General features: G+C 32.5%; 2 protein-coding genes across 2 annotated transcripts; both read right to left on the bottom strand.

Moving 5' to 3' along the window:
* Positions 1-2279: 2279 nt before the first annotated feature.
* Positions 2280-3449, bottom strand: LOC142619307 (aspartic proteinase CDR1-like). Its single transcript, XM_075792369.1, has one exon. The coding sequence runs from the start codon at positions 3447-3449 to the stop codon at positions 2280-2282; it is 1170 nt and encodes a 389-aa protein (XP_075648484.1).
* A 6707-nt stretch (positions 3450-10156) lies between these two features.
* Positions 10157-11329, bottom strand: LOC142619308 (aspartic proteinase CDR1-like). The gene has a single exon (XM_075792370.1). The coding sequence runs from the start codon at positions 11327-11329 to the stop codon at positions 10157-10159; it is 1173 nt and encodes a 390-aa protein (XP_075648485.1).
* Positions 11330-14863: the final 3534 nt, after the last annotated feature.

Below are 14863 nucleotides of genomic sequence, written 5' to 3'. Positions count from 1 at the left end.
GCCCGCTGTGAATGAAAAGAGGAAGTGATCTCTTCTCTTCAATAAATAGGTAAGTTCTTCACATCTACATGGCTTTATTGACCAGAAAATAGGTGACTCTAGGTTGATAAATTATGGCAATAACAGTTCTTTTACCTACAGCATAATGAGTACACATAGCTGACCCGCGATAGAATAATGCAGGAATAAATAGACATACATGCATACAATAGACATTTAACTTGGTCGTTGATAAATTATTTGTTGCGTTAAATTCATAAATTGATGAATAATACTAACTAAACTAAAGTTAATTTTATATAAAGGATTTGGATATCATAGTTGAAGCGTAAATTTTAACAAAAAATAAAAATTGAAAAAAAAATTATTTTATTTTTTTAAAAGAAGCTTACTCTAATTTGGATTTAAGACAATGTATAGTTAAGTAAAATTGTAATCTAAATTTTAATTTTACCTCTTCTTTCTTAGAGAGAGAGAGATAGATAGATATTATTTGATATATGACTTTGTAGGAATTAGTTTACAAAAATTAAATTCTTAAACTATTAGGAGAGATTAGTTATCATTGATGATCTAACACATTTGCAACAATTTTTTGAAACATTTTAGGGTTTCAATTGGATTAAATTTCTATTGCTCTTCTTTTCTGAATGCCTTGTTAGAAAAGAAAAAGAGAAATACAAAATGTACTACATAATGTTCACAATATGATGTGATAATAACTGTAATTGATGAACTTCAACAACCTAATTAATGAGTGTTTGAATTTTTTTATTATTTTATAATTGGTGACTTGTCAGTTTGTAAGTCTATAGTTAAATTTCAAGTATCCCTCGCATCACTTATTAGAAAAAAAAAAAAAGTGCTCAATCATTTATAAAATTTTGAGCCTTTTACAATGAGAATGACCCTTTTTTTCCTAGGGGAAATTTGTTTTTGTGGTGGGGTCTTAGGCCTAGTCCTTGAGCCGATCTTGTTGCCAAGAAAACAAACAAAAATGAGAGAAAGGAATCATTTTTTTTTTTCACAATTAGCCACATAAAAATTTTCCATCTACTGCTTAAACACAGAGATCATTTCGACAAAATAATAAAATGCTAAGGACTAAACTAACACATTTGAAAGGTCAGAACCAAATTAACATAATTTAAAGGTCAGGAACCAATTAATTAATTTACCCTTGAAACTTTGAATGGTTAATACTTAAATGTTGACATTTTATAAAGTTAGTTGAATGTAGTGTTGTCTTGTGTACATATTGTTATTTTTAACATCAACAATGATTATCTTCTTTATAGATGATTATTAAACGTAAATAAGATGACAAATACAACTTTTATTTTAGGTGTCAACTTTTGAATTGTGCATATTGCACTCGTCAAGATTGCAATTAATGCAAATTTTGTCAAACTATCCCAAAAACAAGAGTCATTTCTAAAATGTTCCAGTTAAATTTTTTTAATAAAACTAATAGACTTTTGTTCCATTTCTCTCCCAGTCAAAACAATTTTTTTTTTGTCTTTTTCTATGATCACGTTTATTTTTTCTTTTTCTTTTTTTTTTTTTTTTTGGTGGAGATATTAATAGCAGTTTAAATTTTTATTTTGTGGTGGAGATATTATTTTTATTTTAAATTTTTACTATCTCAAATAAAAAACGATTTATTACTAAAAAAATAGTTTTACTTATTAAATATATGATAAAAATAGTCTTCTTTTTTTTTTTAAACATTTTGTCGCTCTGAACCCTAAGTCCTAGTTCCATCTCGAGACAAGAGTGATGACAGCTCTCTAGAATAATTAAGATTTTCTAGCTCCTTTTGGAAATCTTATTCAAGATTCTCAAGTTTAAGACGAATCTTTCTAGCGGTACCTACTTTCTCTTGTCCGTAGAAAGGGAAATACCACAGCTCATCTCCTATTTTGCAAAGCTAAAGAAATAGTAGATATTGTTATTTGGTTGGATAGTTTTCTTTCTGATGTTTCTGTTTGAGATCAATTGTTTCTTGTAATTTGTTTCGTTCTTCATTTGATTAATACAAAGTCTTGCCAGTTCCTAAAAAATAAATAAATGAACAAAGCGAAGCTGTTGCAGAAGACAAACATAGAAAGTAAAAACATTTCTTTAAGCTAGAAATGTAATTTAGTAATTAGATTGTAATGAAAATAAATGTCTTCTTTTTTTTTGTTAAAAAAAAAAGATAATTAAGCTATATATATAAAGTATGAATAGGTATATATCTTTCATTGATCGTATATGTTACTTGAAAGTGCCAAACACTACAGTTTAGTGCAATCAGTCGGCTTGAAGGAGACCATCCTTGTTTCCAAGTCAAACCCAATCAACAAGTTTGCTTGAACATAGTTGCCATATAATCCTTGGTCACCCAAATCTGCCAGTTCAGTATTTGCAGTATTAGTAATTGCAAAGCAGTAAATATCATATGCATGAACCGGTCGATTGAAAGTTAGTATAGGTTTTAACTCCACATCTGCACCTTTAAAATGGACAGTCAATTTTGGTCCATTTTCATTAGTAATTTCAGTTCTATAGCAAAGCCGTGTCCCCGTTAGAGTTTCATTTTTAATGGGATCAATTGAAATCTGCTTCTTCACTTCCACCTCTAAGCGATTATAAAAATCTGGTGGCAAAGTCAATGGTGGTGATCCTGAATCGACACAAACGTTGCCCTTAGAAACCCTACCAGAAGAGTTAAAGGGCACATATGTGTCTCCAACACTAATTCCTTCTAGTGTCACATAATATTGATCTCCCACAGCTACAAATGGTGTTGAAACCACACCGTCACCCACAACTTCACTGCCATTGCCAAAACTTATCTTGCCTGTAATACTAGGATCAGTATATTCAGTACCATATGGCAACAAGCAATAAGAAAACCTCTTGATACCAATTTGGGAAGGAAAGGACAAAGGCCCTAATCCTAACCCAATGATTCCCGTTGTGTGGTCACTGTCATGGATGGTATTGTTGTGCGCACATCCAAAAGCAATGTCAAAGGAAACCGCTTGCCCGGAGGTAGAAGTGATGGTGACTTTTTCTTTGGCAAAAACACCTTTGGTTAAACCACTTGTATATCCATAGACATAATTGCAACTATTTTGAGGAGAACAATGGACTTTGTCCAATAATTGACATTTTTCTGAATGACAAGAAATTTCACTGTATGTGCAGGACCTTTTAGGATCGAACTTAGGAATACGACTGAAGCAGACATCACAAGGTACGCATTCTGTCGACACAAGGTCACTACCTGTATCGAGAACGCCATAGATGTCTACTGGTGGAGTGCCAATTGAGGCCTTCATGAGATGCTGACCGTAGTATGGTATTAATTGTGCTTGGGGGACATTATGAGCTGTAACCAAAAGGCCTATAAGATAATATGAGAGAAGGAAGCATGGATGAAATTTGACACCGCTTGCCATTGAATTTGGAGAGATGAAACTGTACTGGCTATACAAAAGACTTTTATATTCTCAGTTAAACCGAACTTTTCATGTTCGGCCTAACGATTACTTGATTGCACCATTAATTTGACCTAACATAAGGGAAAAAAAAAACTGGGAGAAGAGAATTGTCTATTTGTGAATGGCATTGAATGTACTACGTACTAAAAATGGGAAATTTTAATAACCATCAAAATTTGCTTCTTTTAACAACATTTAGAACAGAGATTGTAATGAATGCAATAATACCAATATATCATAACAAATCTCTTGTTTCACTGAAGAATAGGTCGTCAATCCTTATTTAATTTTTCTAAACAAAAAACCTTATTTAAGAATAAATTTGGTTAGCTAGGCCCCTCGGTTATGCATGGTAAATTCGCCACTTTTTTTTTCCAAACAAAAAAAAAATAGGAATTATTTTTTTTAATTTGGCTTTGCAGTAAAATTAAACTTGGCCCCCTAAGAGCACTATCATCAGGTATCTTAAATGTGTTAAATGCTATAATATAACACATCTGACATACCAAACACGAAAAAGGAAGCTTCATTAGCTGTGCAAAATGTCTTAAAAATTTGAGACATGCTACAGTACCGTTCCATCTTTGGAACGGTACAGACAGGTGTGTTAAAAAAAATCTTTTTTATTACTTTCTCTCTCTTCTTTTATTACTTTTCTTTCTTCTCTCTTCTTTTATTACTTTTCTTTCTTCTCTCTTCCTTTTTCCTTCTTTCTTCCTCCGCCTGTTCCTCATTTCAGTCACTCCCTCTTCCCTTTTTCTTCTTCTTTCTTCTCCAGCATCTTCATTGGCTTCGGGTTCTTTCTCTCTTTTTTTCCTTTTTTTCGTTCCCTTTCTCTGCACTTCTTTCTCTATTTTTTTTCCTGTCACGAAGAAGAAGACGATTCCGATTGAAGGGACTCGCCGATCTGAAAGGACTCGCTGATCTGAAGCAGAGCTCGTCGATCTGAAACTCAACTCGCCGATTGAAGCTTGCCGACCCAACCCAAAGCTCGCCGATCTGAAACTCTTGCCGTATGTCTCGGTATATATTCGATCTTTGCTCGTCGTAATTAACTATTATAATTGATTTGGTGGATTTGGGATGTGGGTTTGTTTGATTTGGTGGAAGTGGGTTTGTGCCGGTGGTGGGTTTGGGATGTGGGTTTGTTTGATGTGGTGGAAGTGGATTTGTGCCGGTGGTGGCTGTGGCTATTGTTGCAGCGTGGTTGTTGGTGGCTGTTGTTGCGGCAATGATGGTTGTGCCACCATTGTTGTTGTTGGTGTTGACGATGATGATGATGATGATTGGAGGAAATATATTATTTTAATGTGTAGTAAATATTATTTTAATGTATAGAAGTGAAGGATAAAACATCTGATAAATTGGATATTATAAAATGATGTGGTAAAATAATAAAGTAGGTGTTTGATGTGTCAAAATGAGATTTTTTTTTTTTAAACATCTGATGAGAATGCTCTAACAACATCATGACCATCTTTTTTTTTAAAAAAAGACGCCTTTAAAAAACAAATGAGAAGCCCAAAAAAAATTGACCCAACCACAAAATCACCAAGAGAAAAGCTCAAGAAAATTTAGCCCAATCATTCAACCAATTAGACCAAGCCCTTTAAAAATTCAACCAAAACCTAATTGATCTTACACAGTAAATTCCCAAAACCATTCCGTCAAAAAAAAAAGAAAAAAAGATACTGAGCAAAGGCACTTGCTACTTATAAGGAGGGCTGACCAACTAAGGTTGTAAGGCATGATTCATGAGACAAAGCAATAAGACCCAATAGATTGGGATAAAATTATTTAATTGAGATTAATTTTGTTTTCAGTTTTACAAGTAATTTTCGTTGTTGAGATTTTTTTTCGGTCTTGTATAATTTGTTTTAGATTTTAGATTTTTAAATTTTTTTATGGTCACTAAAATGAGGAAAATGTTAGAGTTACAAGTTTTTTATAAATTACTAATGTGATAAGTGGTTACTAGTAAGTAAAAAAATGATGAGTGGTGTGCCCATATGCAAACCGATAAGAATTTGCAACTAAAATAGTTTGTAAAAATGTTATAAAAAAGTTTTTGAGTATAACATTACTCAAAAGAATTAATGATATTGTTAAAGGGAAAAAAATTTAATTTTATAGAACAAAATTGCTAAAATTAGTACACATATAATAATATTTTTTAAAAATCTAGTTTTATAGGTAATTTTTGTTGTTGAGATTTTTTTTCGGTCTTGTATATTTTGTTTTAGATTTTAGATTTTTAAATTTTTTTATGGTCACTAAAATGAGGAAAATGTTAGAGTTACAAGTTTTTTATAAATTACTAATGTGATAAGTGGTTACTAGTAAGTAAAAAAAATGATGAGTGGTGTGCCCATATGCAAACCAATAAGAATTTACAACTAAAATAGTTTGTAAAAATGTTATAAAAAAGTTTTTGAGTATAACATTACTCAAAAGAATTAATGATATTGTTAAAGGGAAAAAAATGTAATTTTATAGAACAAAATTGCTAAAATTAGTACACATATATAATAATATATTTTTTTTAAATCCAGTTTTGGGGGGGCCACTGCCCCACCTAGTCCAAGGGTGGTTCCATCCCTTCTCTCTCTCTCTCTCTCTCTCTCTCTCTCTCTCTCTCTCTCTTCAGATTATTCCTTGATTTTTGTGATCCCAATTCTATTATAATGTTTTGTATGTTAAAATAAAATAAATGAGAAAGGATAAAGAGAGAATGATCCATGCATGCAAGATACATGTTATTACAAGATGTTTTCATTTAATTTGGTATAAGTTTTTAATTAGAACTATATTTATTCCTCTTGTATTAAGTAAAATGAAATCTTAAAATTGAAACAATGAAAATTTTCTTTTGGTTTAACTATATTTCGTATAAGATATTCACCTACCTTCATTAGAAGCATGCAAAAGGGTATCAATAATTGAATCCGTGAAACTCAACAAGTAGCATTTTCTTAAAATATTTCTCTAAATAATTAGTATTTGATAGGAAAGTTTTTTCCTCTATCTTCTATTCTTACATGTTAATAATTTTTAGTTTTTTCTAGCAACATTAAGGGACCCATTGTTTTGTGGGGGATAGAACCCAAAGCCCCAATTCCTAATAATTCTCTTATATAAAAACAAACAAACACTCAAACAACTTTAAAGAAATCCAACTTATGTTTTTCAAAGAGTCTTCTCTCCTCTATGCAAGAGGGCTATTGGACAAAAAAGTCAAACCCTTTACAACAATATATATTCAAATGGCTCCAATTGTATTACTTGATGAACAAGAAATACCCTATTGCTTCCAATAACAAACTGTTTTTTCGTATTAAAGAAAATATTTTTCTTCCACACCAAGAAAAATCATTTCCTTCCACAAAGAAGAAGAAGGGAAAAAACTAATTGGATTTATAACATTTGTATAACTTTTGTGATAATAAAATATATAACAAAATTTTTAACATTACGAAATTAATACCAAAGAAATCATCACAATAAACCATTTCTTAGCATATATGCCCATTGGGATTTTGAGATTTGAATTGGGTGTAACCAAAAATGCTTCAATAATATGTGGCAAGTATATTGAGGGAATCATACATCCTTTGCTAAAATTAAAAATTAAAAAAATTAAAAAAAGAAGAAGAAGAAGAGAGAATCATACATCCTGTTATGGACTTATGGTCAAAACTAAAATTTATATATTCAGGGCGTGCACACACAATATATATATATGCGCCAGAGGAAAAATGAAATATGGAACTCAAGTTTAATAAATTGTTACTAAATGTTATTGTCTTTTTTCTTCTTCTTTTTTGTTGCTAAAAAGGGGTTAGACTACTTTGGTTCAATTGGGTGCCTTGACATTGTAAATTTACACATTAGGTTTTATTCTGTATTACAAAATGTTCTTTCCCTAAAGGAGAAGGTTCTATCACATTCATGCTATTGACATACTAGCACCTTAGTACCAATGAACAAACTTTAGAATAAATACATATGCTGACATATTTATAGATACAAAAATGAATATGCATGCCAATTTGGAGACCCTCAATGTTCAAGTTTACTGTAGTCCTGCACCTGATGTTGTTCACTTTTTGGATAGAAGAACCTTTGACTCAATTAAGCTAAAATTTGCTAATTTTGCGGTTCTTATGTGCCTAGTTTTTGCCTTAAGCACCTGAATATATATGTTAAGTTTAGCAAGAGTGTTGTCTACTTGCTTAGTAATAAGAACTAAGAAGACCAAAGTGAGCATGCTCGACTCTCTGCAAATTATCAAAAGCAAATTGAATTATAAACCCTCTAAATTGCGCATTTTTGAAGATATCCATTTTTTTAGAGATATTAATATATGCACTTAAATTGCAAGCATGTTATTAGACACAAGATGGATATGTTGAGATAGATAAGTTGTGTACAAATTTATTAGGCGGATGTTGGGTATATAAGAGATTGCAAAGAACCCTAACTAGCAAGCACATTATTAATCCTTTTAAGGTATATCCTAAATGTGGCTAACACAACCTTCCATGCAACTGTAAACCTAGGATCTTGAAGCAATCACCAATCAATATGCATTAAAGCAATATTAGTGAACAGTACTGTTAAGTTACTGAATAATTGGTTGCTTGGTGGTCCTCTAAGACAGCGATTTATTGGCCCATTAGTGGAACAAGACTCTCAATTAAAGAGCTTTGTTATGCTATCATATTAACTGATTAATTGTTGGAATCCAGCAAATCCAAATATGGCCATCTATTGATGGAATTTTTTCCGTCAAGGCAACAAGTACCTTTTTTTATACCAACAACTTCCTTCAAAAATTTCTACCAAATGTTAGAGTAGGATATTGCATTTGTTGCCCAAATAATTTAAAATATATTGTATGGAAATGCACACATGACCACTTCTTGACCAGGAACCTCGTCTTTGCCCATTCTTCTAGTTACAAAAATGAGACTAGCATGAAACTTCATTACACTATCTTTGTGATGGGCTAAGCACATAAGTCACTTAAATGTCGTTTTACTTACCGATATAGTTCTTTCAATTATCCCTACTTAGTCAGTTAAACATTGATTTTTTAATCACATTATATAAGAGGGAGAAATTAATATCGTGCCTCTCTACTCAGATCTGGTGGCTAGAGCTTAGAGTTAAGGACAAAATCATTCTTTGGCCTTAGAGGACTTTCCCTGTCTCTCCCCATCCCCCAAAAAAATGAAAAAAAATAAATAAATACTAGTGTGTGTGTGTGTGTGTGTGTGTGTGTGTGTGTGTGTGTAGAGGTAATTAACCTTAGCAAGTTTGTCCAATAAATTTACACTTGGCCCCCTAACAACATCATTGACCATCTTGAAAAAAATGCCTTTAAAAAACATATGACGAGCCCAAAAAAGATTGACCCAACCATAAAATCACCTAGAGAAAAGCTCAAATTAAATTGAACCCAATCATTCAACCAATTAGACTAAGCCCTTTAAAATTTTGACCAAAACCAGATTGATCTCACACCATAAATTCCCAAAACCATTCCATCAAAAAAGAAAGAAAAGAGAGAGATTGAGCAAAAACATTGCTACTTGTGAGGAAGGCTGAAAAACTAAGGTAGTGAGGCAAGACTTGTGAGGCAAAGCAATGAGGCCCAGTAAATGCTGGCAACATGACACCAGTTCAAGCTCTAGCCACCAAATCTGAGTAAAGCAACATGCTCTCTCTCTAGACAAAGTATCTGTTGTTATGGAAAAACTAACTCAGCATCTCAACTTACAAATAACAATCTTATGCCCCACTTTTTGTGTGTTGTTCTTGTTTGCAATATTTTCATTCGGATTATTCCTTGATTTTGTGATCCTAATTCTATTCTAATGTTTTTTTATGTTTAAATAAAATAAACGAGAGAGAATAAAGAGAGAATGATCCTTGCATGCAACATGCTATTACAACCCAAGGGGTGCCTTGGTAGCCTACACTGTTTGGCAGTCATGATTATCTATGAACACATTAATATTCTATCAAAAAATCTCCTTTCCTTCAAGGTGCATACATAAAATTATAAACCTAGCTAATGAATTCCATTATTTCATTTCTAAAATTAGAATGAACACTATTGTATGTGAACCGCTATATATTTTGGACAGCCCCCCAATCCCCATGCATTAAACTCAAAACAGATGTAAAGCGTAATCGGTAATCCAAGACTTGGTTTCATCAGGGATTGGGAAGAGAATTGGTTAAGAGGTTACTCTTTAAACCTAGGAAACACCAATAATAACACATTAGAACCTTGGTCAATTCATTATGGTCTAGATAGTGTGTGTGGAAATTACCTACATACTGTAATGTCATACTAGAACCAGATTTAGACAGCATGGTCTCTTAACTTTTTACTTACGGATTCAGATTCTACATGTGTAGGCCTAGTATTACGTACCATCTTCAACATGTAACCTCAATTGTATAAAATAAAAGGGAAATAAATACCCCAACGCTCTAAGCAACAGAAGAAATATAGAAGATATTTATACAAACATCTTTTCCTATTTTATAGGAGATACAATTTGGTCTACTTTCAGAAACATATTACATAGATTAATACACGGGTAGGTATATATCTTTCATTGATCGTATAGGTTACATGGAAGTGCCAAACTCTACAGTTTGGTGCAATCAGTCGGCTTGAAGGAGACTATCCTTGTTTCCAAGTCAAACCCAATCAAAAAATTAGCTTGAACATAGTTGCCATATAATCCTTGGTCACCCAAAGATGCCAATTCAGTTTTTGCATGATTTATAATTGCAAAGCAGTAAATATCATATCCTCTAACCGGTTGATTGAAAGTTTGTATAGGCTTTAACTCCACATCTGCACCTTCAAAATGGACAGTCAATATTGGTCCATTATCATTCGTAATTTCAGTTCTATAGCAAAGCCGGTCCCCCAAAAGAGTGTCATTTTTCATGGGTTCAATTGAAATCCGCTTCTTCACTTCCACCTCTAAGCGATTATAAAAATCTGGCGGCAAAGCGAATAGTGTTGATCCTGAATCGATACAAATGTTGCCCTTAGAAACCTTACCTGAAGAGTTAAAGGGCACATATGTGTCTCCAACACTAATTCCTTCTAGTGTCACATTATATTGTTCTTCAGCTACAAACATTGGTGTTGAAACCACATCATCACCCACAACTTCACTGCCATTGCCAAAACTTATCTTGCTTGTAATATTAGGATAAGTATATTCAATAGCATATGGCAACAAGCAATAAGAAAACCTCTTGCTACCAATTTGTGAAGGAAAGGACAAAGGCCCTGCTCCTAATGCAATGATTCCCGTTGTGTGGTTACTGTCACTATAAGTAATGTTGTGTGCACAACCAAAAGCAATATCAAAGGAAACCGCTTGCCCAGAGGTAGAAGTGATGGTGACTTTTTCTTTGGCCATAACACCATTGGATAAACCACTAATATATCCACTGACGTAATTGCAACTATTTTGAGGAGAACAATGGACATCATACCATTCGTGACATTTTTTTGAATGACAAGAAATTTCACTATATGTGCAGGACTTTTTAGGATCGAACCTGGGATGAATCACATTGAAGCAGACATCACAAGGTACACATTGTGTCCACACAATGTTACTAGCTGTATCGATAATGCCGTAGATGTCTACTGGTGGAGTGCCAATTGAGGCCTTCATGAGATGTTGACCGTGGTATGGTATTAATTGTGCTTGGGGGACATTATGAGCTGTAACCAAAAGGCCTATAAGATAATATGAGAGAAGGATGCATGGATGAAATTTGACACCGCTTGCCATTGAATTTGGAGAGATGAAACAGTATTGGCTACACTAAAGACTTTTATATACACAATTAAACTGAACTTTCCATTTCCAGCCTAATGATTACTTGATTGCACCATTAATTTGACCTAACATAAGGGGGAAAAAAAAAAAAAGAAGAGAATTCTTTGTCCGTGAATGGCATCGAATGTACCACTATAAACTAGAAATTTTAATAACCATCAAAATTTGCTTCTTTTAACAATATTTAAAACAGAGATTGTAATGAATGCAATGATACCAATATATCTTAACAAATCTCTTGTTTCACTGAAGAATAGGTCATCAATCCTTATTTAATTTTTCCAAACAAAAAACCTTATTTAAGAATAAATTTGGTTAGCTAGGCCCCTCGGTTATGCATGGCAAATGTGCCTCTCTTTTTTTCTTCTTTTTTTTCCAAACAAAAAATAGGGATTATTATTTTTATTTGGCTTTGTGATTTATAACGAATTACATTTCTTTTTAAGACGAAGACGAGATTTTTTAATAGTAGGATACAACTTAGCCTAAAATCACTCCCAAACATGATATGAATTTAAACTTTCACTAAAGCTTTTGTGACCGCTTTCTTTATTGCTCATCCAATTACTCTACCATAGAGAGGAAAAATAAATAAGAGTTCTCAAGTGCTAAAGAAGAATAAATGAACAGGAAAATTACATATAAGGCTTAATGAGTCATATTTGTTACTCAACATCACTTAAATCAAAAAAGTTGATTTCTTAATCACATTATATAAGAGGGAGAAATTAATTACCATGTCTCTTTACTCAGATCTGGTGGCTAGTTATTAGAGTTAGGGACAAAGCCATTCTTTGGCCTTAGAGGGCTTTCCTTGCCTCTCCCCACCCCCCAAAAAAATTAAAAATAAAATAAATACTAGTATATATATAAAGGTAATGAATTTGGGTAAGTTTGTCCAATAAATTTACACATGGCCCCTGAACATCATTGACCATCTTAAAAAATAAAAAATGAAGCAAAATGCCCTTAAAAAACAAATGACAAGCCCAAAAAAGATTGACCCGACCATAAAATCACCAAGAGAAAAGCTCAAGAAAATTTAGCCCAATCATTCAACCAATTAGACCCGGGCCTTTAAAAATTTAACCAAAACCAGATTGATCTTACGTTGTAAATTCTCAAAACCATTCCATCAAAATAAATAAATAAATTTTTTATAAAAAAAAAAAAAGACTGAGCAAAGGCACTTGCTACTTGTGAGGAGGGCTGACCAACTAAGGTAGTAAGGCATGACTCGTGAGGCAAAGCAATGAGACCCAGTAGAGGCAAGCAACACGACAACACCTCAGGCTCTAGCCACCAAATTTGAGCAAAGCAACATGGTCTCTCTCTCTCTCTCTCTCTCTCTCTCTCTCTCTCTCTCTCTCTCTCTCTCTCTCTCTCTCTCGACAAAGAATCTGTTGTTATGGAAAAACTATCTCAGCATCTTAACTTACGAGTAGATATCATGTGCCCCACTCTTTGTGCGTTGTTCTTGTTTGCGATATTTTCATTTGGATTATTCCTTGATTTTGTGATCCTAATTCTATTCTAATGTTTTGTGTGTTAAAATAAAATAAATGAGAGAGGATAAAGAGAGAATGATCCTTACATGCAAGATACATGTTATTACAAAGATGTTGTCATTTAATTTGGTATAACTTTTTAATTAGAACTTTTTTTTTATTTCTCTTGTTTTAAGTAAAATAAAATCTTAAAATTGAAACAATGAAACTTTTCTTTTGGTTTAACTTTTTTTCGTATAAGATATTCGTCTACCTTCATTAGAAACATGCGAAAGGGTATCAATAATTGAATCCATGAAACTCAATAAGTGAGATTTTCTTGAAATATTTCTCTAAATTATTAGTATTTTATAGGAAAGTTTTTTCCTCTTTCTTTTATTCTTACAAGTTAATAATTTTTAGTTTTTTCTAGCAACATTAAGGGACCTATTGTTTTGTGGGGGATAGAACCCAAAGCCCCAATCTACCTAATAATTCTCTTATATAAAAACAAACAAACACACGAACAACTTTAAAGAAATCAAGTTTATGTTTTTCAAATAGTCTTCTCTTCTCTATGTGGGGGGGCCATTCGACAAAAAAATCACACCATTTACAACAATATATATTCAAATGGCTCTAATTGTATTACTTGATGAACAATAAATACCCTATTGCTTCCAATAAGAAATTGTTTTTTCGTATTAAAAAAAATTTATTTTTCTTCCACACCAAGAAAAATCATTTCCTCCCACAAAGAAGAAGGGAAAAAAAAAACCAATTAGATTTGGAATTTTGAGGTAATTTATAACATCTGTATAGCTTTCATGATTCTAAAATATATAATGAAAATTTTAATATTATGAACCAAAGAAATCATCACATAAAACCATTTCTTTGCATATATGCCCATTGATATTGAGATTTGAATTGGGTGTAACCAAAATTTCTTCAATAATATGTGGCAGTTATATTAAGAGAATCATACATCCTTTGCTCAAAAAAAAAAAATGGAAGAAGAAGAAGAAGAAGAAGAAGAAGAGAGAATCATACATCTTGTTATGGACTAATGGTCCAAACTGAAATTTATATATTTAGCATGCACACACAAAAATTATATTGGCCAAAAGAAAAATGAAATATAGAACTCTTGTTTAATAAATTGCTACTAACAATGTTGTTGCCTTTTTTTTATTTGCTAAAAAGGGGAAGACTACTTTGGTTCAACTAGGTGCCTTGACATTGTAAATTTACACATTAGGTGTTATTTCAATACAAAATGTTCTTTCTCCTAAGAAGAAGGTTCTATCACATTCATGCTATTGACATACAAGCACCTTAGTACCAATGAGCAAACATTAGGATAAATACATATTCTGACATATTTATAGATACAAAGATGAATATGCATGTCAATTTGGAGAAACTCTCAATGTTCAAGTTTACTACAGTCCTGCACCTATTGTTCTTCACTTTTTGGATAGAAGGATTGGTGCAGGCTGAGACCCGCTACATAGGCTAAATCAAAGATTTAACCTAATGATAGGATGAATAGTTTAGGGATGCCACTAAACCGAAGGTAGCGGATGTCACTCAACGCTATTAATCGCAGATGTCACTCAATGCGACCAAGTCACACTTGATTGTTGGGAGAAATCACTCAACTCTAAAGCAAGGACACTTACAAATGATTTTCTAAATAGAAACTTTATGCCTTCTTCTAATTTCTTATTGATAATTATAGGTGAATACATTGCATTTGAAATAAATGTTTTCAACTAAATGTTTGACACTTCCAATACAGATGACAACTCCCTAGACTGACTTCACATCACCCTGTGATTAGATTTATTAGGTTGGAACAACTACTGACAAGACTCATGAGTAACTTTGACTAAATAATAAAGATAAATAAAAGACAACTAGACTGATAAAAAAATGACACATGTTGCCTATGTAGCTGCCACATAAATGCTCTTACATCAAGCACCGCTGACTC

The sequence above is a fragment of the Castanea sativa genome, chromosome 12 (genome assembly GCF_040712315.1).
Source record: "Castanea sativa cultivar Marrone di Chiusa Pesio chromosome 12, ASM4071231v1".
NCBI lineage: Eukaryota > Viridiplantae > Streptophyta > Magnoliopsida > Fagales > Fagaceae > Castanea > Castanea sativa.
The sequence above is the reverse complement of the archived record's forward strand: the minus strand, read 5'-3'. Positions and strand labels throughout refer to the sequence as shown.